This window comes from Delphinapterus leucas, chromosome 7 (assembly GCF_059928025.1).
Source record: "Delphinapterus leucas isolate spDelLeu-1000000601 "Yukka" chromosome 7, BTC_Dleu_Yukka2, whole genome shotgun sequence".
Taxonomy (NCBI): domain Eukaryota; kingdom Metazoa; phylum Chordata; class Mammalia; order Artiodactyla; family Monodontidae; genus Delphinapterus; species Delphinapterus leucas.
This window is the reverse complement of record NC_143135.1, coordinates 37,504,203-37,530,465: the sequence shown is the minus strand read 5'-3', so window position 1 is coordinate 37,530,465 and position 26,263 is coordinate 37,504,203. Positions and strand designations below refer to the sequence as shown.

Below are 26,263 nucleotides of genomic sequence, written 5' to 3'. Positions count from 1 at the left end.
TTCTTTTATTCTACTTTGGATACCTTTTCATTTGGGCTCCTGCCTTATTGCTCTGGCTAGGACTTTTCAGTACTGTGTTGAACAGGAGTGGTGAGAGTGGGAACACTTGTCTTGTTGCTGATCTTAGAGGAACAGCTTTCAGGTTTTCACCTTGGAGTATGTTAGTCGTGGGCTTGTTATATATGGCTTTTATTATGTTTAGGTACATTCCTTCTCTACCCACTTTGTTGATGTGATATTGACATGAACAGATATTGACTTTTGGTCATTGCTTTTTCTGCATCTATTGTGATGATAATAAAATTTTTATTTTTATTGTTAATGTGGTATTTCACATTTATTGATTTGCATGTGTTAAAACATCCTTACATCCCAGGGATAAATCCCACTTGATCATGATTTATGATCCTTTCAATATATTGTTGAATTTGGTTTGCTAATATTTTGTTGAGAATTTTTGCATCTGTATTCATCAGGGAAGTTGGCCTGTAGTTTTCCTGTAGCAGCCTTATCTGGTTTTGGTATTAGAGCAATGTTGGTCTCATAAAATGAGTGTGGGAGTTTTCCCTACTCTTCAATTTTGGGGAAGAGTTTGAGAAGGATTGGCATTAATTCTTTAAATGTTTGGTAGATTCACCAGGGAAGCCATCTGGTCCTGGACTTCTCTTTGTTGGGAGATTTTTGATTACTGATTCAATCTCTTTACTCATTATTGGTCTGTTCATTTATTCTATTTCTTCATTATGTAGTGTTGGTAGGTTTATGTTTCTAGGAATTTATCCATTTCCTCTAGGGTATCCAATTTGTTGGCATATAATTGTTCATAGTAGTGTCATGATCCTTTGTATTTGTGTGGTATCAGTCATAAGGTCTCTGTTTTCATTTCTAATTTTATTTGAGTCTTCGCTCTTTTTTCCTTAGTCTAGTTTGTCAATTTTAACTTTCCAAAAAACCAGGTGTTAGTTCCATTGACCTTTTCTGTTGTCCTTTTAGTCTCTGTTTAATTTATCTCCACTCTGATCTTTGTTATTTCCTTCCTTCTGCTAACTTTGGACTTGGTTTGTTCTTCTATTACTGGCTCCTTGAGGTTGTTTATTTGAGGTCTTTCTTTTTTCTTAATGTAGGCATTTCATGCTGTATAGACTTTCCTCTCTACAAACTGCTCTTGCTTCATCCCGTAAGTTTTCGTATGTTGTGTTTCCATTTTCATTGTTTCAAGATATTTTTAAATTTCCCTTTTGATTTCTTCTTTGACTCTTTGGTTGTTCAGGTGTGTGTTGTTTAATTTCCATATATTTTTGAACTTTCCAGTTTTCCTCCTGTTAATTTCTAGTTTTGTAATATTGTGTTTGGAAAAGATACTTGGTATGTTTTTGTTTTTGTTTTTGTTTTTTTTGCGGTACATGGGCCTTTCACTGTTGTGGCCTCTCCCATTGCGGAGCACAGGCTCCGGACGCGCAGGCTCAGCGGCCATGGCTCACGGGTCCAGCCGCTCCGCGGCATGTGGGATCTTCCCGGACCGGGGCATGAACCCCTGTCCCCTGCATCGGCAGGCAGACTCTCAACCACTGTGCCACCAGGGAAGCCCTGGGATCCATTTTTTTTTTGATCCATTTTTATTGTACAGTCAACGACCTGTCCAGATTTGGTAAAATAGTCCTTTAGGTCCTTTTTGCTGGTATCCCAGCTCAGGCCACCAGTGAACAGTTTTCCTGCATCCTCCTTGTTCTTGCTGACGTTTATCTAGTAGCCCTCCGTGCCGTTCTGGTTGCCAGCCTGGGGCGCCGTGCTTCTGCCTTCAGCACCCACTGTGACCCCAGTGCCGGCTGGCGACTTGCCTTCAGTGGTGGCCTCGTGTCCGCTGTCGGTGGCGCCCATTGTCTCCATGGGCTGCTCCTCATCCGTTTCCGACATGCTAGGCCGTGGCATACGGCTCCAACCCAGAAGCTTGCCCGGGCCCGTGTGGTGCCTCCGCCTCTAGTTTTTTTCTTATAGTGACTTTGTCTGGCCTTGGTAAATGGGTAATGCTTAGACTCAGTAATAATGGCTCCACTTTCATTTCTGATTTTAGTAATTTGAGTCTTCTCTCTTTTTTCTTAATTCATCTAGCTAAAAGTTGTCAATTTGTTGATCTTTTCAAAGAACCATTGATTTTTTTCTATGGTTTTTCCATTCTCTATTTTGTTATTTCTGGTCTTCATTATTTACTTCCATTTGCTAGATTTGGGTTTAATTTGTTCTTTTTTTTCTAGTTCCTTAAGTTGTAATGTTAGATTGACATCTTTTGTGTTTTTTAATGTAAGCATATATGGCTATAAGTTTACCCTTTAGCACTGCTTTCTCTCTGACCAATAAGTTTTATGTTATGTTTTCATTTTCATTCATCTCTAAGTATTTCCTAATTTCCATTGTGCTTTCTTCTTTGATCCATTAGGTTGTTATAGAGTGTGCTTTTTAATTTCCACAGATTTGTGAATTTTCCAGTGTTACTTCTGTTATTGATTTCTAAATTCACCTCGTTGTGTCAGAGAATATACTTTGTATGATGCCTGTCTTTTTAAATCTATTGAGACTTAATTTGTGGCATAATGTATGGTCTATTCTCGAAAATATCCCATGTGCACTTGAGGAGAATGTAGATGCTGTTATTGTTGGGTAAAGTGTTCCATTTGTCTGTTAGATCTAGTTGGTCTGTGGTGTTGAAGTCTCTATTTCCTTACTTACCTTCTGTTTGATTGATCTATCCATTATTGAAAGTTGGGTATTGAAGTCTTCAATTATTATTGTAGAACTGTCTTATTTCTCCCTTCAGTTTTGTCAGTTTTTGCTTCATGTATTTTGATGGTCTGCTATTAGATGCATACATGTTTATAATTAGTTTTATTTTCTTTCATTTTCTTTATTGAACCTCTAATTAGTGTGTAATGTCCTTCTTTGCCTATTGTAAACTTTTTTGATTTGAAGTCTATTTTATCTGACATTAGTATAGCCACCCCTGCTCCCTTTTGGTTACTATTTGCATAAAATATCTTTTTCCATTCTGTCACTTTTAATCTATTTGTGTCTTTGGCTTTAAAGTAAGTTTCACGTTGACAGCATGTACTTGGCTTATGTGTTTTGATCCATTATGTCAGTCTCTTTTGATTGTAGAGTGTAATTTGTTTACATTTAAAGTAATTACTGATAATGGGGGCTTCTGTCATTGTGCTATTTGTTTTCTATATGCTTTAGAGCTTCTTGTTTCTCATTTCCTGCATTACTGTCTTCTTTTGTGTTTGTTTTTTGTAGTGAAATATTTAAATTCCTGTCTCATTTTCTTTTGTATATATCCTATAGCTATTATAGCTATTTTCATTTTGGTTGCCATGGGGGATTACCTTTAGCGCCCTAAAGTTATAATACTCTTATTTGAATTTCTACCAGCTTAACTTCAATAACATACAAAACCTCTGCTTCTTCATAGTTCTATCCTCACCCCTTTTGATTGTTGATGTCACAAAATTGCATCTTTGCACACTGTTTGCCCCAAAATATAAACTAATAATTCTTTTAAATGCAATTGTTTCTTAAATTTGAAAATGGGAGTTACATACCAAAGTCACAGTAATACTAGCTTTTAGACTAATTTTTTTAATGTATTAGTCTCCTAAATTATGCAGAAAATAAAAAGTGTAAGTGTAAACCATTGTTACAATATTACTAGCTTTTATAACTGCCCATGCATTTACCTTTATTGAGATCTTTATTTTTTCACATGGCTTCAAGTTATTGTTTATTTCATCCTGCAGGATTGCCTTGAGTATTTCTTGCAGGACTGGTCTAGTGGTGATGAACTCCCTCAGCTTTAGTTTCTTTGGCAAAGTCTTAATTTTTCCCTCACTTTTGAAGAACAGTTTTGCCGGTATAAGATATGATTCTTGGTTGACAGTTGTTTTCTTTTTATCCCTTTAAATATATCTGCCCAGTACCTTCTGGCCTCCAAAGTTTCTGGTGAGAAATCTGCTGATGATCTTGTTTTTCACTTTTCTTCAGTCTTTTTTCTTTCTGTTCCTGAGTCAGTAATTTCCATTGTCCTGTCTTCAAGTTTGCTGATTCTGTCCTGTGCCTGCTCAAATCTGCTTCTTAGTCTATCTAGTGATTTTTTTCATTTCAGTTATTGTGCTTTTCAGCTCTAGAATTTTGGGGGTGGGGGTTCTTTTTAGGTTTTATATTTCTTTATTGATATTTCCATTTTGTTCACTCATCATTTTCTTGACTTTCTCTACCTCTTCCTTTAGTTCTTTGAGTATCTTTAAGACAGTTGTTTTAAAGTCTTTGTCTAGTATATCTGCCATGAGTTTTTTTTTCCCCAGGGACAGTTTCTGTTGATTCATTTTTTCCTTTGAATGGGCCATACTTTTATATTTCTTTGTATGCCTTGTGATTTTTTGTTGTTGTTGCTGTTGTTGAAAACTGGATGTTTGAATCTAGTAATGTATGACGACTTTATCAGATTCTATCCCTTCCCCAGGGTTTGGTGGGTTTTTGTTGTTATTGCTTTTGTTTTTTGATTGTTGAAGGCTGTTTCTGTGCCAAGGACCAACCTGAGGTGTACTTTTAAGGTCTTTGAGGTTGTTTCTAGGCCTGTGCTTTTCCCTGGGCATACGTGGTTACTTTCTTATTTCCCCCAAATATGCCACTGCTTTTGTATGTTCTGGTATTTAATGTCTGGCTCCCATGAGGGGAAAAAGAAATATTAAGGGAAGGGGGAAAGGGTGCCTGCCCTTTACATTCCTTGGAGGTTACTTTAGCCAGAGGGGGAGAGGCTTGCAACAGTAGTGGGGAGGTGCAACAACAATGGCTTTGCCCTCTTTGTCTACCCCTCTGTCATCAGAAGCAGTAATCAGTCATTAGAGAACAGATCTCTGATATTTGGAGGAAAGGGTGCTTTTCACAGGCTGTGCACAAACTGCTTTCGGTACATGTAAACAGCCCTGCTACTCTGCTAAGGGCTGAAATTGGCTGAAACTAACCACAGTTTAACATACAAACCTTCCCCTGGAAATTTCAAGCTTTCAGAAGACTCCAGAGTTCCACCAAAAGTTATATCAGACAGATTCTGGCAGTGCAGTTATTGTCTAGTTGGGGAGATAGATTCCTGGTGCTTCCTACTTCTCCATCTTCCTAGAATCCTCCGGTATTTAACTAGATTTTTAAACCTAGAAAACTTTTTTGTGAAAAAGCAAACTCAAAGTCATCTTCCCAGATACTCCTGCCTTTTTGGAAAGGGTCCATACCTGCTGTTAACTATTCACCCATGACCTGGGTGATTATCTTTGTATCATATATCCTTCATAATTCCTGTGACAAACATGTCCTAATATTTTACACATAGAAAAAAAACAAGCTTGTATACACCTATAATTACCAGGATCTATAAGATCCAATAGGTAACCAGAATCCCTCACCAGATGTTTTGGTAATTCTTAACTAATTGGACTATCTTATTTTGCCCTTTTATTTACTATCACTTGTACCTTATTAAAGTTATTGATAGATGCATATGTGTGTTCAGTTTCTCTAAAGCAAATTTATTTCTTCTTCTAGTCAAACTATTTCCACAGCAATTGGAAGTTTCAGGTCAATATCCCAAAATATCTTTTCACTGTGATAATTTTTATTGGTATGTTTCATTTTCTTAAATTTCCTTAAGGGGACCTACAAACCTTTGTTATGCCACATAGCTTTGGATAAGAGATTAAATTAATGCCTAGCAAATGAAACATATGTTAATATTACAGTATCATTTCATATCTTAACAAAAATGTCCCTTACCCATATATTGTATCATATATTTCCAGTTACAGGGACCACCAGAGGCCATTTCCCAGTAAATGCAGGAATCTAACTGATCTGGAGGCTCAGTTATAACCCAGCCACAAAGGAACATGTTTTAGCCAATACTGGTTTCCAGATGTCATGGAGTAGCCCATCTTTATAGGGAGGTCACAGTGTTAGGCTTTTGTCTGCCCAATCCCAGATAATTGTACTACAGGGACTGCTAGTTTCTTTTTCATTTGAAACACTATTGCTATAAGGGAATAGTGATTAAGATCACATTTTCCACTGTAGTCCTATATGATTTGAATACCAAACACTGCAACACATTACAGATCAGTACTCATTCCAGTTAGTCCTCTCAACAATGCAGTGCCCAGCATTAAATTATTTGCCCCTTGTTCATTTAGCAGAGGATCTATAGTTACAAAGAATCCTCAGGATACTGCTAGTACTTATCTAAAAATGACTCAACTCTTTTATATTATAGCCTCTGATTTTCCAGTGCCTAACTAACAATTGCAGGGGAGTGACATCATGATTTAATAGGATGTCTTTCCAGGTTCTGAATAGAGCATTTAGTTTACAGCATGGGTCAGTCTTTGTCTTAAAATACCAGCCTTGAAACTGCTTGTTCTCTACCCTCCCTTTTACACCAGCAGTTTTAATTTCATTAGGATGGTTAATAGCAACTAAAGGAGTATGTTTTTAGCCATTTTCTTCTCAACCCTCTTCTCTTTCTCAAGACATTTTGTTAATTCCTGAGAGCGTAAACCTGTCATCCAGATTCTACTGGTAAGATTTGTCCCACTTACCTACTGCAAAGCTTTCTTCAACTCCTACACCACTAGTCAATCAATCTCTAGGCAAAACTTTCCTTCCTTTCTTTTTACTTACCCCACAGAGTCTTGGTTATATTGAGGATCTGAAAGTTAATTTTAATTTTGACATCAATCCTCATGCCCTCTAGTAGTGCCCCTGGTTTTGGATTGATAGTCAAATCACAGGACACCACAATAAGTGTAGTGCAGGCCCAACTTTCCTGTGTTGAGCTTGTCCATTTACACATCAGTGTAATTTGCTACCGAGTGTGTTGTGTGCAGTCCTGGGGCCTTGAAACTGTGCCTAGGTAGTTGCAAGACCATCTGATACAAATAACGATACTGTACATTCTGTGTTTCTTGTCCTGGATCCTTTTCTCAAAATTATATAAGAGCTAGGTTAAAACTTCTTTGTCCTTTGAGTTTTACTGTCAGTCCAAACCCGAGATCGCTGTTGGTGGCAATGCAAAAATAAAATACATATTTATTGTAGAAAATAAGAAAATTCATAAGCATAAAGAAGATAATGTCACCCTGGGGCTTCCCTGGTGGTGCAGTGGTTAAGAATCCGCCTGCCGGGCTTCCCTTGTGGCGCAGTGGTTGAGAGTCCGCCTGCCAATGCGGGGGATACCCGTTCGTGCCCCGGTCCGGGAGGATCCCGCATGCCACGGAGCGGCTGGGCCCGTGAGCCATGGCCGCTGGGCCTGCGCGTCCGGAGCCTGTGCTCCGCAATGGGAGAGGCCACAACAGTGAGAGGCCCGCATACCGCAAAAAAAAAAAAAATTGTAAAAAAAAAAAAGAATCCGCCTGCCAAGGCAGGGAACATGGGTTCGAGCCCTAGTCCGGGAAGATCCCACATGGCGCAGAGCAACTAAGCCTATGCGCCACAACTACTGAGCCTGTGCTCTAGAGCCCGCAAGCCACAACTGCTGAGCCTGCATGCCACAACTACTGAAGCCCGTGTGCCTAGAGCCTATGCTCTGCAATGAGAAGCCACTGCAATAAGAAGCCCACAATGAAGAGCAGCCCCTGCTCGCCATAACTAGAGAAAGCCCGCATGCAGCAACGAAGACTCAATGAAGCCAAAATATTAATTAATTAATTTAAAAAAAGAAGATAATCTCACCTGTAAGCCTGTCACTCAAAAATAATCACTATTAATAATTTGGTGGATTGATATTCTAAAGTTCCTATAAAAATGCATTATGTTTTTTACAAGGCTGAGATAAGAAATTACATAATGTTTAGGATTATGCTATTTTCCTTTGAAAATGTATTATGAACATTTCCCCATATTTCAGTATGTTGTTGATTTAATAATAATTCTTGGGAAAAATGTGTAACTTGGCTTACAATTATATAAAGTTTAAATTTACACTGGCACCTTAGTAACAATATTATGTGGTCAGCAAGATGTATATGCCAACTTTCAAGGTGATCAGATTCTATGTTTGGATATTTAAGAAAAAATTTAAAACTAAAAGTTTCATTTTGAGTGACACAATGACCTAATATTCCACCTTTATGATGAATGAAGGGTGAATTATTATTTGAAGTGAATAATGAAGTTTATGAGAATAATATAGAAATTTTTACTGCCTATTCATAAATAATTTCAAGACGACATCTCTGAGAAAATTTTAAGAGTAGTGTTGACATGTAGATTGCTTCAGAACAGATGCTTGAAAAACATTATGTTCTCTCTGAATCAACTTCTCATGAATTTGATTTTCTTACTTTCCACAACTGTAGTGCCTATGAGATTATCAAGCTGAAGGGGTATACCTCTTGGGCTGTTGGACTGTCTGTGACAGATCTGGTAAGATCAATTTTGAAAAATCTCAGGAGAATGCATCCAGTTTCCACTATGGTTAAGGTAGGCTTAAATAGAATCTTCACTTATCATCTTTATTTAAATATTGCTGAGTCTTTACTATGTGCCAGGCATTATACAAAATTTTGAGAATATGTTGGTGAACAAAATAGAGGCCCTGACCTCATAGAGTTTAATGAAAGATAGGAACTTAATAAAACAATTGCAAATATATAATAACACATTGTGTTAAGTGCTATGATGACAAACTACGAAGTTCTTAGAGTATTCAAGAAGAGAATTTACTCTGCGGAGGGGGCGTTTGTGGTGGTTAGGGAAGATTTCCTAAGGCAGTAAAATGACCTAATCTGAATAATGAGTAGAAGTTAATTTGCAAGGCTGGACTAATATTCCAAGCAGAGGGGACACATGTGTAGGGGACCTGAGGTAGATATAAGTAGAGAGCACTTGAGGATCTGGAAAAAAAAAAAAAGGTCCGTGGTTGAAATGCACAGAGCAAAGGGAGCAAAGGGAAGTACGTGATAAGGCTGGAGGAAGTAAGCAGGGTCAGGCCACTGAAAGTCTTATAAAGGGGTTTGGGTCCTTACCATAAGAGCTATGGAAAGCCACCAATGGAACTTAAGAAAGGGACTGGTTTTACAATCTTTTTTTGTTAAAAAGATTCCTGGGGCTGTGATGGATGGAACAGATTTGAAGGGGACAAGAGTAGAGGTGGGTAAACTTGGGAAGAGGATGTGCATTAGCTCGGAACAGAGAGGATGGTAGTAGTAGAGATGAAGAGAAGGTGGCAAATTTGAGTTATACTATATTTAAGAGGTAAAATTCATAGGTCTTGATAATGGAGTGAAGCGGGAAATAAGGGAGATAAAGGTCATTCTTAGGTTTCTGTTTTGCACAGTTAGATAAATGGTTATATAACCCACTGAGGAAAGGCATATTCAAAGAGAATCAGGTTTGAAGATCATGTTTGTAGTTATGGAGAAATTGAATTTGAGGTGCCTTTGCAATATCTCAGAGGAAATAGTCAGTTGGGTACAAGCTTCTGGAATTCATAAGAGTTTGGGGTTGGAGTTATAAATATGAGCATCATTAACATAAAAAGTGTATATCAGGGCTCTTAGTTAAAAGCCACAGAAGCCAACCCAAACTAGCTTAATAAAAAGAAGATATATTGGCTCATGTAAGCAAAATGCCAAGGAGGCCCGAACCACATGCTCAAACTATATCATTAGAGCTACTTTTTCTCTCCACAATCTTGGCTCATCTTTTCACTCTTATTGGCTTCAAGCTCATGTGGGCTTTTTCCATGGGGCAACAAAGATGGCCCTCAGCGTCTGCAGGCTTAGAGCCTATAGTATCAGAACCCTGCCTCTCCCTTTACCCATATTAATTTCTTGATAATTGGCCTTTCTGGGATCACTTGTCCATTCCTGTGATACTTGTCAGTTCAGAGAGAGGCAGTTCCTGAAAGGAAAAGAGAGGTTCTGTCAACATTAAGAAAAAAAAAAAAAAGAGAGAGAGAGAAAGAGATACTAGACAGGCAAAGACAGTAGATATCCCTTACACATGGTAGCCGAAACCATGAATTTCAACGAGCTTGCCTAAGGAGAGAGTATAAAGTGAGAAGACAGATTGAGTCTTGAGGAATTTCAGTATTAACAGCAGAGTTTATAGTGTGAGTCCATGAAGGTGACTAAGTGGTGGCCAGAGTTAAAAACCAAGAGAACATGGAATCATGGGAACCAAGTGAAAGGAGGATGCCTTAAAGATGAAAGGATTGGTTTTCTGTTCTTGATTGATGTGAAGTCATATAAAATGAGGGTTAAAATGCCAGGAAGGTAGAGTAACAGAGGCCACTGACAACCTCAGCAGGGTAATAGAAATGAAAAATTCTGATTGGAGTACACCAGGGTTTTCTTAACTTCGGCACTGTTGATTTTGGGCTGGATAATTCTTCATTATTGGGGCTGTCCTGTGCATTGTGGGATGTTAGCAGCATCCCGGGCCTCTACTCATTAGATGCCAGTAGCATACCAGTTTTGACAATCAAAAATGTCTCCACAGTTATACTGCAATAAAGATGTTAAAAAAAAAATGTCTCCAGACATTACCAAATGTCCCTTGGGAACGTTTGGTAAGGCAAAATCACCTCCAGCTGAGAACCTTTTAAGTAGACTGGAGAAATTAAAGCCAGTATAAACAGCTCTTCTGAGGTAAGTGGCTGTGAAATTAAGGAGAGAGAGCAGTAACTGGAGAGGAAAACCAGGGCAAGGCAGGTTTTTTTGTTGTTGTTTAAAAGATAAGATGTAAAGAAGATATTGAAGATAGAAGTAATAAGCAGAGAGGGTGGGATCCAGAGCATTGGTGAAGGTATTAGTCCTAGAAAGGAGGAGGGACAACTCTCTTTTTTAATAGGGGATAACAAAGAGAAGACAGGTAGTGAATCATACAGGTTTGTAAGTTTGGCATTGGAAGCATCTGATGACTTGTATCTTTTTAGTGAAAGGATACAAAATCATCTACTGAAAGTCAAGGGAGGTATAGAAAAGTCAGGTGTTTGAGAAGATTTGAAATCATCTTTGTAGACAGTGAGAAAGAGAATTTGACAAAAAAATAAAGGCAGAATTACTGTCGGGTGGATGCTTGAGGTAGCTAAGCATTAATTTTGACAAAAGTTAAAGATCAGCTTTGTTGTGCGGTTTTCTCTAGGGACCTGAGTGCAGGAGTGGAGAAAGTAGATAACTGAATTCATCTGGGTTTGGGTTTTACTTGTGGAGTGTTAAAGGGGGAGAGAGAAGAGAGGAAGACAGAGAGATAGAGATGTAGGTAGTTTTGGTGTCTATACTTGTTAAAAATGAGTTTGACCTTCTGCTAAAGGGTCGCAGTCAAATTCAAGACCGTTGCCCTTAAATGTTATCTACATACAAATGAATAAATTACAAAAAGAAAATGAGTAATAAAGAATTTAAGAAATATTTATAAAAATTAAAATAGGCAAAGGGTCTTAGGGTGTAGCAAAAGAGTTACAAGAAAGGAATATAAGTTGGATATGGAGGAACCTCATAACAAGGTTCAGAGTAAGATACTTGGGGTGGGAGAAGGTCCCATGAGCTAAACAAGACAAGAAACTGGAAAGAAAGGGAATTGGTTCGTTTATCCACATGGACAATGAAGCCACCAAGGATAATGGCACAAACTGGGATAGAGAGAAAAGATTGCTAGGGTCAAAGTCTTTTATGAATGAGATGGAATACTCAAGAGGTTTGTAGACGGTCATTAGAAAGCAAAGAAGAGCTGAATAAGATGGGCCTCAAAAAATAGGGGGAATTGTTTTTGTTTTTAAAAGAGCAAGGGATTAATAATCTGGAAGAGACAGTGAGGGGTATACAGTGGATTCTACACTCTTCCTCTTTTGAGGATACAAAGGGCTGTGGGAGAATAAGCAATTACCCCCAGGGGGCTCCTGAAGAAGAGTCAGGGAGGTGTCAAATGAATGCTCCTGAAAAGAGGTTGAGTAATACGGGAATTTCATAGTCTTTACTGAACAAATCAGTGGATGAGTTATAGTTTATAGGAAATACTTAAACATTTGACATTAAGAGCAAAATCATTTGTATGCTCTTAATCTTTTTTCCCAGTTACTGCATTTTTATTCACATTTTCAGCAAATAAAGTTGCCAATAGAGTTTATTTAACATTAATATATTAACTTGATTTTTTGTCAGATAAATAGGGAATTCTCTTTAAATAACCATTTCCTCACTTCACGGCCAGTCTATGAGGAAAGGAAGCAAATTTCAGTGCATCCAGGGGTCATACTGCCAACCAGGCGTGACGCTTAAAGGGAAGAGGATAGGCTAAGGGGGTGCAGCAGGTCATGGCAGTACACAGGGCTAGGCCAGGGCAGCCTTGGAGGTCAGGGCCCTTGTTTCCAGCCTACCCAGCAGCCCCCAAATGGCATAATGGCATGGACATACATTTCCAGTTCTAATCCAAGAAGCCCTTTCTAGCAGGAAGAGATACAGTGAAAGGAGAGAGAGCAAATTCCTGAAACATTAGCACGGAAGGCAGGAGGGCTTTTGCCCCAGCCACGCTGCCTTGTTCCTGATGCCACCCAACCCCTGGCAGCTCATGTTAAAGCTCTAAAAGGTATTGTGCTACACAGAGGGAGCAACAGAATGATCAAGGACAGGAAAGGGAAGCGGGGGCAGGCAAGTGTGACTGCAGCTGGAATGTGGCTGGGAAGGGAATGTGGGCTGACAGTCTGGTGGGACAGTGGCCTTCCATGGCGAGGCACGGACCAGAGTGGAGTGGATGTGAGTAGAGCCTGGCAGGGGACCCTGAGGAGAAGACATGTGGCTGTTCTGATGGAGATCAGGAGGTTGAGTATAAAGTGGCTACCAAAATGAGGGAGTTGGACTGCAGTGGAAAAGGTGGATAGGGAGTCCCTCTGTGGGCCACTAGAGTAAAACAGGAACGCTGAGCTCCTGAGGAGAGCCCCAGAGACGGTGAGAGGGAAGCTTGGCTGAGTAGTGCCTGTGGGCTCTGAACTATTATGGGAAGCTGGGAGGCACCACTCCAGGGTCAAGGAGCCTCTCCCTTTCTCAACGCTGGTTCCTGGTAACTTTACAGGCACACCTGGAGGAACAAGACCTTCCCATTGCCTCCCCCAACCCTACATTCTGGGGTAAGAAAAGGCAATGGGTGGTAGGGGGCAGAGAGGTGTGAGAGGTCTACTGGGTCTTCTTACCTTCCAGGGAGGAGGTGGAGGCTGGTTTGTGGGCATGTAGACATTGTGTGGGTTACCCAGGTTGTAATAGGCTCTAGCAGCTGCCTCTACAGCCTTGGCTTCAGCTGCAGGAGTGGAGGGAACATCAGGGCTGCTGATGGGAGGTTCCATGGCCCTAGGATAGGGTGGTGGCCATGGCTGCACCTATTCCATGGCCCTGTCCATCATGGAAGGTCCTGGATAGAAGCCAGGTGGTAGCCAGGAGGGCAGGAGTACATTCCATTGGTGACTGGCAGGGGAATTACATAAACCCTGCTGAGCATGTTGAGTACCTGGAACCTTAGGCTCCACCGGAGGCTTCACCTCTGGAAGCTTGAGAAGCCACCTGTTAGCATCTGTTGTCCAAACTCAGTGGCATCCCCTCATGTAAAGATTATACAAAGCAGAGCCTGCCCAGCCACTTCCTGCTTCTGCCTTCACTGTTCTCTTGATTATTTTACACCAAACACAGCCTGCTTGATCTCACAGTCCTTCACCAGACTGCATGGCATTCTTCTGCTTAGAAAGAAATATGACAAGGGTAAGGGGTAAAATAGACAGTGCCCTTTTTGGCCCCTTTGAAGGCATCTGGCACATTCCTCAGGTCATTAAACACAAGTTCTTACATGGTCATAGGACATTAGGATGCTCTTCGTATTGTTGACGATCACTCTGCTGCCCTCCGAATGATTCTTGAGCTCCATAGTCTCTCTGTATATTCTTATTCTGAAGCTGTCTTGCATAGCTGCTTTTCCATATCAGGTTACTGAATAATAACCTAATTTTGCCTTTTAGGGCTTATATGGAATAAAAGAAGAAATCTTTCTCAGTATCCCTTGTGTCTTGGGCCAAAATGGTGTCTCAGATGTTGTGAAAGTTAACTTGTGAATTCTGAGGAGGAGGCCCTTTTAAAGAAGAGTGCAAACACACTTCGGGATGTCCAAAAAGACCTGATATTTTAAAACCTTTTAATGTTCCATGTTTTATAGAACAGAAGATAGTAGACTGTATATTTTACATTTTGAAAGTATTTTCACCTGATCTTTAAAATATAAAAGAACATTGGACCTATGACATAACTCCAGCCTCTCAAGGCTAGAAAAAGGAAATGGTAAAGGAATTTCTCTATTTCTCTATTCTAATGATACTCAACCTGTACAGATGTAAGTTATACTTCCGAAGTATGTCATATATGTAAAAGTTGTCTTCGGGTTTGGTAGAATATGTATACTAATCCATTTAATATAGAACTTACGATTCTTCTCATAAAACAACAAAATTTCTAGTATTGAAATTTCATTTTGTGCTTTCTTCCATTAGGGCACCAGCATATTCACTTTATATTGCTTCATTAACTTTATGTGTTTTTATATAATTTTTACTAAGTACTTATTTTTAAGACAATGTATATCAGAAGGAAAATAGAAATATAACTTCATGGTATAAAAAAATTAAATATCTCCAACCCTGCAAGTATTATGCCAATTAATATAAACTCAAATAGTTGATTTGGTCCCTCTGTTGAAATACCACACAGGGAGTTTAGAGCATCCTCTAGGTTATTCTTTTAGCAAACTACTACTATGCTTGCTGTGTTATGGTTATGAGTTCAGTATGACATCATTTCTGCCCTCAAGTATTTCACAGTGAGTATTTAGGGTACCTCATCTAACTGGTTATTGATGGATGCTTGGTAACGGTCAATTGGTAGCTCCCTCTTGGTGTCCAAAGTAGGAGTGCATGTGCTTCATACAAAAATATATATTTCCTTGATTCCACAAAGAATTTAAGGCAGCTATAGGAAATACACAGTGAAACAAAAACTAAAAAGTCAGGAGCAAGGTAATTTACAAATTAGACTAGGACAGGACCAGTGGGAAAAATTAGAAGGCATATATGCAGACCCTGAGGACCTACATGGCTCTAGTGGAGGCAAACCCATTTGGTCAGAGAGCTACGGTTCACTCTCTGTTATCCTTGCTATTTAATAGCTTTCATTTCAGTCATCTATTACTGAACATAATTAGTTTGCCATTATTTTGTTGTCTTTACTTTTTTTTCAACTTTTCCCTTGAATGTACAAAATACGGTCATGAGAGTTTAGTTAGGATGGGGGAGGGGAGTCTTCTGTGGATTTTGCCTTGTTTTAAGCTCCTCTCTTACACCAAATTAAAGCTTCATTTTAGGAGATCCTTGCAGAGATCAAAAAGCTTCAAAATATACTTTCTACAGGGAATATTCTAGGAAATAAAAGTGCTGTACATCATGTGTTCTCAGCTGGAGCAGTATTGCCCCAAGGGGGTGAAAATTGGTTCTTCGGTTGGGGGGGTTGGTGAAAAAAATCTTTGATATTACAAGGGTTTGGCTCTGCAAAGCTCAACCCTACCAGACAAAAGTCTCACTCCATAATATTTAATCTCATGCTGTGGGGGCAGGTGAGGGAGCTGAACGATTAGGGTTAATGTCTGAAGAAGCTCTTGAGGGAAAGATAATGAAAAAAGGCTGAGAAACACTGCTCTACATTTTGTAAGAGAATTTGTCAGATGTGTATTATGTTTTATGATTCACAAATGAGTAAGAAAACAGTTAACTGGGTAGAATGTGGTGGGAGAAGTGGAAACCTTGGTTCATCCCCAATTAACGGATGAGAGGGGGATTTGATTAGATTCTACATTTAACGACTTCATAAATAATGAGTTGTAGAAATGGTTTTCAATTGTATATATGGTTATCAATTAGCACTGCCCTGATCAAATTCTTAGGGTTTTGTATCTTATTTAAAAATCTCCTTTGCATAGAGGGTTTAAATTAAATGCTTTTTCTACTTCAGCTCGTATTTGGGTGGTAAACAGTAGCCCTGGGATCCCTTTCTCCCACAGCCCTGGTGAAAAATTCCCAATCAAGAGTCAAAAAGCCCTTATCCGATACATCTAGACAAGATTTCGTTAGAAATAAATTTAGCTGGGCTCCCTGGTGTTCCCTGCCTCTCTGGGCAAGGAACACTCCGTTTGAGAGCTGAGTCCCTCTAGTTCAGTGTGCCTGCTGCACCTCGTGCGCTTGGAGCCCAAGGAGCCTCTCTGAAACCCGCCAGCCACAGGAACCGCAACCTGCAACAGGCGCAGGCGCAGTGCCGCAGGGCTCGCCTCCTTGCCTCGCGCCTGCACCTGGCGCGCTTGGCCCCCGCGAGGTCCGCACGGGCTGGGCGCCGCCTTACGCAGCCTCAGTAGCCAAAGGTTTTCCTCCTCTGAGCTTCAACCAGCTTTCCCTCCGCTTTCCTCCATTTTCTTCCTCTTCCTCGGGCGGCCATGAGCTGGGCCGCGGGAGTGCTGCGGGCTAGCGGGAGAGTGGGCGCCGCGGGAGTGTATGCTTTTTGCTTGGCGTTGACTCTGGGTCCCCTGCAGGCGGCATGCATCCACCTGAGGGGAGGCTGGCCCTTCACCCGTGTGAGGGTGGCCAGGAGTACCGCGCGCCTGGACGTCCTAGGCCCAGAGCCTGGGGACTGTGGGCTCATGGACCCTGGGCTCAGTCCTGGAGCTACGAGCTGGGGGAGGAGAAGAATGGGGGCGCGGGGGGCGGAGGGAAGGAAGGGGAGAGGCTTCAGGGCAAAGGCTGAAATAACTTTACCGGTGGTAGGTCTCATTTTTGGTGGAGGAGACCCTTTTCCTTCCTTCACTCCTCAACCCCACTTCACTGTACCCACCTTCCTCCTCCTCCCCTTGGTTTGCCTCCTGGATGCTGGGCTGCTGGCCAGAAATTATCCAGCTGCTTTGCTGGTCATTGTCGTTCCCTGTGTGTCTGCAGCGCCTCCTTACCCGCCGGGGCCCAGGAGTTCTCTGTATGCCCCCTCTCACTACAGACCAATTCCAGATCAATCGGAAGTGGCTTTGCGGCTTTGCGGTTTTTTCCTCAAGATGGCGACCGTCAAGCGTGACTTATAAGATTTTCGCTTCAGAAGAGGCCATTCATCCCAGTAAGGAAGTGGATCAGTTGCTATGGCCTGTGCATCTTATTAAAAGTAAGTTATACGCCATTCTCAACAAGTTAATCCAAATCAGCCCCTTAAGAAGAAAAAAATTAAGGTTAGGGGATCATATATAAGCGAATTCGTGATAGTAGAAATTAGCTATGCCAGAGAGCCATTTGGGCATTTTGCCTTTAAATAAAAAGGTTTTTTCCATCTGCCTGTGCTGCTTTGCTCCATGGCTGCTTCCCAGCACAGTCAGCTGTAGCCCCAGAGAAGCACCTGCTGTCCAAGAGCAGTCGGTAGCTTGCCGCTTCAGCTCTGGACAAGTATCAAGTGCTTTGACACATGTAAGAAGCAGGTATATGGCATTTTCAGAAGGTAGCATGGTCCTCAAGTGGGTTACTGGTATTTTACATCAGCAAAATAGCTCAATTTTTGAGAGGTTACACACAAACTTTCTCTTTATGCATTTTATTCTTTTAGAATAAAATAAATACATGCTGCTGTAATAAAATTGCCTTTAATCACTTAACAAGCCTAACCTTGACTCAAGCGGTGAATGCCTGTAAATATAATAAATGAAAAAAGCTAGTATTTTTATAACATAAAACAGTATCATTTATAGCTTATCAATCGCATTTTGTCATCCAGCAAAAATAAAAAGCCTGGTAGAGAATTTCATACCTGCAAATGATGGAGGCTATTTTTGTTAAGACTGTCAGAATTTACTAACCACAATTACGACATACAGCCCAAAGAATGCAGTCATCTCCTTATCATGTTAATTGTTCTCTTTTGAAGATGTGTTGTGTTGACTAATTGAACAGTAATTCAAGTAGAGTGTCTCAGGAGAAACCACTTGAGCTCTGTCTTTGGCGTCTGGCTGGCGGCTCTGAGCATTACCAAAGGCTCTGACTCGCCCTGACTTTGTGTCGTCTTTTACAGGCCTCATCTTCCGCGCACGGCTTCATTCCCAGTGGGCTGGAAACAACCTAAGGTTGTGTTTTGTTTGGGAGTTGTTTGGTCAGGACCTTTTGAACAGTACTGTCCCAATGAAGTACTAGATATTATTTATGTAAGAATGAGTTTTTTTAACAATAATATCCTTTCAGAAATTTCTCACTACTTTGTAACTGCATGACTTAACCTGGTGATAAAAGCAGTTATTAAAAATCTACCTTTTCCCCCACCCCCCAGAAAAAGTAAGTTATGTGCTCTGTGCCATTGGGTTAACCAAGTTTTCCTTAGTTGGAGGCAAGGCCACCACATACCATTGTGCAGGTTGTGTCTAGTTCAAGAGGTGAGTGGGGGCCTATCCAGCTCCTGCTGGCTTAACCCAGAAGAACAGGTGCTCTTTTCTAATTGTTCCACCCAGAGGGGGCTGCTTTTTCTAGTTCTTATGATGGTATCCTATGTGTTAGAAGCATCTCTATGTGAAAGCATCTTGACATTTCACTTTCACTCATGTGGTGATACTATGAGGTCCCCCTTTGCTTGACTAGGAAACTCTGCTCACAAGTAAAACAACTGGAGAAATAGGTGGCAGAAAACGAGTGTGCAACTTGTCAGTTGTGGTAGGTGTCCTACTAGTAACAAATACAATAATCCTTTTCCTTTAAAAATCTCTCTCCCATTTCCTGGTCTCTATTTTTATTTCCCTTCCTTCTTTATTCATGTTAGGTTAGTTTTAGTGTTTAGTTTTCTTGGTATTTATGTAGCTAATAAAGTTAGCTTCCACTTTTAATGGAGAGACACAGGACTAAAAAGATCTGACCCCTTTCTAAGAATATTACCCTGATCTGAATATATAACGTTTTGGTAAATCATAATAGACTCTTTTAGCTATGATTTGCTTTTATTAATGGAATATCTATAAGATTTCTTCAAGCTACCTTTCTGTAGCCTTTAATCCTGGCATGATTTATTGGATTTAAAGGATTAGGCCTGGATTTCACGTCTAAATGACGTAAGGCACCGAGAGCATCAGGTACTGTCACCTGCTGCTTCAAGCAATCATATGAGTTCCTCATGACTCATTTTGTCCTACCAGCTATAATGCCTTTGTCAGCAGTGTCCTCATTGCTAAGAAGAATACACGTACATGAAAACCAACACATTTGTTTACAACATTGATTATAATGATAATAACAGTATGCTTTGTATACATTATCTAACAGCCCTGAAAAGTAATTATTAGATCTATTTTATAGAGGAGAAAAAAGCCACAGACTATCTCAAGTTACCTGAATAGATAAGTGTATATAGATAATATATACATGATACATTGTCATTAACTAAAGTCCATACTTTAGTTTTTACCTAATGTTCTTTTTCTGTTTTAGTATCCCTTCCAGGATACCACATTACATTTAGTCATTCATGTCTCCTTGGACTCCTCTAGACCATGACAATTTCTTTTTTAGGCTTTCCTTGTGTATTTTTGTTTCCCCAGCCACGCCACGCGGCTTGCAGGATCATAGTTCCAAGACCAGGGGTTGAACCCAGGCCCTGGCAGTGAAAGCACTGAATGCTAACCACTGGGCCGCCAGGGAATTCCTGAGGCTTTCCTTGTTTTTGATGACTTTGGCCATTTTGAGGAGTACTGGTCAGATATTCTGTAGAATGCTCCTCTGTTGGAATTAGTCTGGTGTTTTTCTCATAGTGAGACTGAAATAATGGATTTTGGGGACGAAGACACAGAGGTTAGGTAGCATTTTCATCACATCATTTCCAGAGTACATACTATCAACATGATTTATTACAGTTGATGTTGACCTCAGTCACTTGCTGAGGTACTGTTAGGTTTCTCTACTGTAAAGTTACTCTTTTTTCCATCTTTCCATGCTGTGCTCTTTGGAAGGAAGTCTCTGTACAGCCCACACTTAGGGAGTGGGGAGTTATGTTCCCTCTCCTTGGGAGTAGAGTATCTTCCTAAATTATTTGGGATTCTTCTGCATGGGAGATTTGTCTTTTCTCTCCTTTTTATTAATTCATTCAGTCATTTACTAATATCAGTATGGGCTCATGAATTTTATTTTATATTTTGGGTTATAATTAAGCGCATCTTTATTTTGTTTCTCAAGTTGTTCCAGCTTTGGCCATTGGGAGCTCATTCAGTCGACTACTGTGTCCCTTTGACATACTCCCATCAACATAGGGTTTTTGTTTAGTTTGAGCACTTCTGTAGTTTCTGGCATATAAGATCTTTCAGCTTCTTCATGTCATATATTTTCTGCTTCAGTTGTAAATCAACCTTTTTTTTTTTTCCCAAGGAGCCCTGATTCCTTTTATTGGAGTATGATATTATAACCCAAGATCTGAGTGCTAGATGTGCTCATTTCTACACAGAACATTTTAAAAACTATCTTTCAAAGGTAATTTTATCGATAGTGTAATTCTGCTCCATGCTACTATAATCTCTGTAAATAATTTAGAGTATCCAGAAAGCATTGGCATCTCATTAGGCAACAACGTTTTCCTTGTGATACAGTTTAGACTTCTAGGCTAATAAATTATAATCAAATCAGCCAAGCACTTTAAATTTCCATTAATTAGAATAAAGTAAAAAGATCCAACAATATAAGTTGGACATGTACTTAAATTATGGATACTTGATCATTTATTTCTAAGTACTAGCTCAAAGCCATTGGTTTTTTCAGTGAAGATTTTAATAATATTATATATTTAATAATATATAATAAATATAATATGTAGTTATTTACAACATTATTTTTCAAAAGGTGATACATTCACAACGTTAAAAAATAAAAGTAATATAAAAAGATATACATAGTATGTATAGCTGATTCATGTTATTATAAAGCGGAAACTAACACACCATTGAAAAGCAATTATACTCCAATAAAGATGTTTAAAAAAAAAAAGGTATACATAGAGAAGTCACACTTTCATCCTGTTTCCATCCAACCTTTCCCCTAAATTCCACTTTAGGAAACCATTTGTCAGTTTCTTATGTATTCTCTAGAGTTTCTTTTGCAAATACAATATATAATTTTCCTCCTTTATTACATATGAAGTAGCATGCTAGAAATATATAGTACTGATTCCTTTTTGCATGTAACATTGCTTGGTAAAAGAACTGTAAAATTTTAGAGTTGGAAAGGGCCCTATATTTTAACCTATTTATTGAAAAAACTTTTATTGAGCTTCTATGTGCCAGGTTAATGCTAAGCACCAGATGAGTGAAAATGAATGACTTCCTCTTCTCTAGGAGCTCGTAGTCCGGTGAGAAATTCCTTCTACAGAACCCCTTCTTTATCATTGTGCAGCCTCAACTTAAATTGAAGAGGTGTTCACTACCTTCAGAGACTGTTCTGTTTATTAAATGGCTTCTTTGTTTTCCTAATTGTGAGCTGAAGCTTTCCTCCTTGTAGCTTGTATCTCTTCTAGTTTGGACTTTTATATCATGATGACATGTTGAACAGATTCAGTATGTCTTCCCTGAGTCTGATAATTCATAAGGTAGATATAGATTGCCAGTATAAGAATTTTCTTTCATTCTCCAGTTAATCCAGAAGCCCCCTCTCCCACTTGACTAATGTCTTTTTAGGGCTTGAGTGATGAACTTGCCTTTGTGGATACTGATGAAGGCAAATTGATGGGTGAGACAGTGGATCTGCAACATGGCAGCCCTTTCATGAAAATCCTAAATATTGTTTTCCAGCAAAGGTTACTGTCATAGCTAAATACCATAAATATTCTAATAGTACATTAATAAATATCTAAGAAAATCATATCTTTATATCATGACTTCCCCAATTGTTATAAAGTTGGTTGCTCCCTACCCTGTAGTCTCATAACATGTTCAGATTTCATTAGGTTGTACTTCATTTGTTTACAGGGCTTCCTACAGCACCAGACTGAGTTCCTGTGAGCAGCAGTAATAGTAATTATCATGACAGTAATCATTAATTGATTGCCCGTTTTGTGCCAGCCACTGAGCTAAAGCACTTTATTTTATTTAATAACCTCAGCACAATTCTATGATGTTTCATAGATGATGCATCTGCACATCAAGGTTAAATAAAAGTGATGGAGTAAAGATTTGATCCCTTTGTTTTGACTCAAAAGCCTAAGCTCTTAACTACTGTACTTTATTTACTTGGCACCCAGGAGGTAATTGTATGAACAAATGAATGAACCAATATCTCCCTGTTCAATTGTATGACAAATGAATGAACCAATATCTCCCTGTTCAAGGGTCTTTTCATACCACACCTATCTCTAAGTAAACGTTCTCATTTACAGAACAATGTACATTTTGACCTTTTATTCTATAAAGTGCAAGAGGTATGTATGTTAGGAGGTTGTTAAAACAAGTGTACAAGGAAAATTTAGTACTAATTTCCTGAAATTAAGAGTGCCCTGGGCATTGTAGAAGATCTGAGGGAGCTCACTCTTTAGTAAGAAGTGTGGTGATTGAGCTGGACAGGAAATGTGTACTTAAATTTTAGATGTTTTCTCCCATAATGTTTTCTGTTCAAATCTTTCCCCAGATTACTTTGTCACAGCAAACTCAACATAGTGATTATTACAGCAGGTGCAGGCCAGATAAAGAGAAACATACCTTGATTTAATCCAGAGAAATGTGTCCGTGTTTAAATTAATGATTTCCAGTATTGTCTAACACAGTCTCCACTGCAAAGTGATTATTGTTTCCAATCCAGGTCACCTTTATTTTGGCTGTTCAGTGAATAATAATTTTTTTTGTGGGGGGGGTGGGTTTAGTAACTTGGTAGAGAAAAATAATGGGCATTAAACTCTAAACTACCGATATAGCCAGAATCGCTTCCTGTTTTGTTAATTTAACATGTATTTTGCATAATCAGTGTGTGTACCATAATGAAGATTTCTTTAACTACTAGCGTATATGAAAAGATAATTTGCTGAATCGTAGTGTGTAAGTCCAAGTTTTATAAACTAAAGACTTTCATATCTGAGCTGTTTTCCGGATTGCTGAGGGTGCTGAAGTGAAAGCACAGTACTTTATTGACTAACCCTCCAAGATTGTACTAGACTCCACTGGTGCATGCACAAAGTGGACAAATTTAAGATATACTTTGGAAATAAAACATGCAGGACCACTGACAGATTTTGTATAGTGAGGGACAGGGAAGAGTAAAAAATGACTTCTGGATTTTTACCTTGAGCGATTGATTGGATGGTAGTTCCATTTACCTGGATTGTGATGCTCTCAAGGAGGTGGGAGTCAGTGAAGGAAGTAGGAGGGAGTGTTGAGTTTAGGGGGAGAAAAACCAAGATTTCCAATTGGGACATGTTAAATTTGAGATATCTGAAAAGATACTCAGGAGATATCAAACAGGTAGCTGGTAGATGATTATGAATCTGGAACTCAGAAATCTAGGTTGTGATATTCAGCCAAATTACTGTATTTTTTTTAATATTTATTTATTTATTTATGGCTGCATTGGGTCTTTGTTGCTGCGCGCGGGCTTTCTCTAGTTGCGGCGAGTGGGGGCTACTCTTCGTTGTGGTGCGTGGGCTTCTCATTGCGGTGGCTTCTCTTGTTGCAGAGCACGGGCTCTAGGCGCACAGGCTTCAGTAGTTGTGGCACATGGGCTCAGTAGCTGTGGCTCATGGGCTCAGTAGCTGTGGCTCACAGGCTTAGTTGCTCTGCAGCATGTGGGATCTTCCCAGGCCAGGGCTCGAACCCGTGTCCCCTGCATTGGCAGGCGGATTCTTCACCACTGAGCCACCAGGGAAACCCACTCTCAGCACTTCTATTCAACGTAGTATTGAAGTCCCAGCCACAGCAATTAGACAAGAAAAAGAAGTAAAAGGTATGCAGGTTGGAAGGGAACAGGTAAAACTGTCACTATTTGCAGATGACATGATACTCTATGTAGAGAATAATAAAGACCACACAAAAACTATTAGAACTAACAAATGAATTCAGCAAGGTAGCAGGATACAAGTTAATATGCAGAAATCAGTTACATTCTCTACACTAACAATCAAATATCAGAGAAAGTTAAAAAAAAAATCCTGTTTAAAATTACATTAAAAAAAAACAACCTAGGAATAAACCAAGGAAGTGAAAGACCTATATGCTGAAAACCATAAAACATTGATAGAGGAAATCAAAAATGATTCAAAGAAATGGAAAGCTATCCCATGCTTTTGGATTGGAAGAATTAATATTGTTTAAATAGCCATACTACCCAAAGCAAGCTACAGATATAATGTGATCCCTGTTAGATTATCCATGACATTTTTCATGGAACTAGAACAAATAATCCTAAAATTTATATGGAACCATAAAAGACCCAGAATTGCCAAAGCAATCCTGAGGAAAAAGAACAAAGCAGGAGGCATAACCCTCCCAGACTTCAGACAGTACTGCAAAGCTACAGTAATCAAAACAGTGTGGTATTGGCCCAAAACCAGACATATGAATCAATGTAGCAGAATAGAGCCCAGAAATAAACCTACACACCCATGGTCAATTAACCTGTGACAAAAGAGGGAAGATTATACATTGAGGAAAAGACAGTCTCATTAGCAAGTGGTGTTGGGAAAGGTTGACAGCTGCATGGAAATCAGTGAAGTTAGAACACAGCCTTACACCATACACAAAAATAAACTCAAATGGCTTAAAGACTAAAATATAAGACATGACACCATAAAACTCCTAGAAGAGAACATAGGCAAAGCATTCTCTGACATAAATCGTACCAATGTTTTCTTAGGTCAGTCTACCAAGGCAATAGAGATAAAAGTGAAAATAAATAAATGGGACCTAATCAAACTTACAGTCTTTTGTACAGCAAAGGAAACCATCAACAAAAAGACAACCTATGGACTGGATGGAAATATTTGCAAATGATGTGACTGACAAGGGCTTAATTTCCAAACTATAGAAACAGCTTATACAACTCAATAACAAAAAAACAAACAACCCAATCAAAAATTGGGCAGAAGGCCTAAATAGACATTTCTCCAAAGAAGACATACAGATGGCCAATAGGCACATGAAAAGATGCTCAACATCACTAATCATCAGAGAAATGCAAATCAAAATGACAATGAGATATCACCTCACACAGGCCAGAATGGCTGTTATTAAAAAGTCTATAAAATGTTGAAAGGGTGTGGAGAGAAGGGAACCCTCCTACATTGTTGATGGGGATGTCAGTTGGTGCAGCCATTATGGAAAACAGAATGGAGGTTCCTCAAAAAACTAAAAATAGAATTGCCATATGATCCAGCAATTCCACTCCTGGGCATATATCCAGAGAAAACTATAATTTGAAAAGATGCATGCACCCCTATGTTCATAGCAGCACTATTTACAATAGCCAAGACATGGAAACAACCTAAATGTCCACTGAAGATGAATGGATAAAGATGATGTGGTTGTGTGTGTGTGTGTGTGTGTGTATGTGTATGAAATAAAGAGTGAAATAATGCCAACATGGATGGACCCAGAGATTATCATACTGAGTGAATGGTTTAAGAAGATATGGCACACATATACAATGGAATATTACTCAGCCCTAAGAAAAGAATGAAATATTGCCATTTGCAGCAACATGGATGGACCTAGAAGAATATCATACTACATGAAGTAAGTCAGACAGAGGAAGACAAATATTATATGATATCACTCCTATATGGAATCTAAAAGAAATGACATAAATAAACTTATTTACAAAACAGAAATAGACTCACAGACATAGAAAACAAACTTATGGTTACCAAAGGGGAGAGGGAGGTAGGGAGGGATAAATAAGGATATGGGATTAACAGATACAAACTACTATACATAAAGTAGATAAGCAACAAGGATTTACAGTATAGTGCAGGGAACTATATTCAATATCTTATAATAACCTATGATGGAACACAATTTGAAAAAATACATATATACAACTGAATTACTTTCTCTACACCTGAAACTAACACAATATTGTAAATCAACTATACTTCAATTAAAAAAAAAAAAAAACTAAAATAGGATAATGACCCCAAAATACAGATAGTACCAAAAAAAAAAAAAGTTTGTCTCTTCTAGAGAG

The 26,263-nt window shown here is 39.2% G+C and overlaps 1 protein-coding gene and 1 pseudogene across 2 annotated transcripts in view; one reads left to right on the top strand and one right to left on the bottom strand.

Moving 5' to 3' along the window:
* Positions 1-25,628, top strand: part of LOC111179859 (L-lactate dehydrogenase C chain-like) — a 42,656-nt gene extending 17,028 nt beyond the window's left edge. For both annotated transcript variants that reach the window (XM_089915071.1, XM_022583795.2), the window contains one exon: positions 14,036-25,628. In XM_089915071.1, the coding sequence (XP_089771197.1) occupies positions 14,036-14,121 (86 nt within the window). In that variant the 3' untranslated portion in view covers positions 14,122-25,628. The remainder of the gene's footprint in view (positions 1-14,035) is intronic.
* On the bottom strand, positions 12,872-14,203 carry LOC111179858 (WW domain-binding protein 2 pseudogene; annotated as a pseudogene).
* Positions 25,629-26,263: the final 635 nt, after the last annotated feature.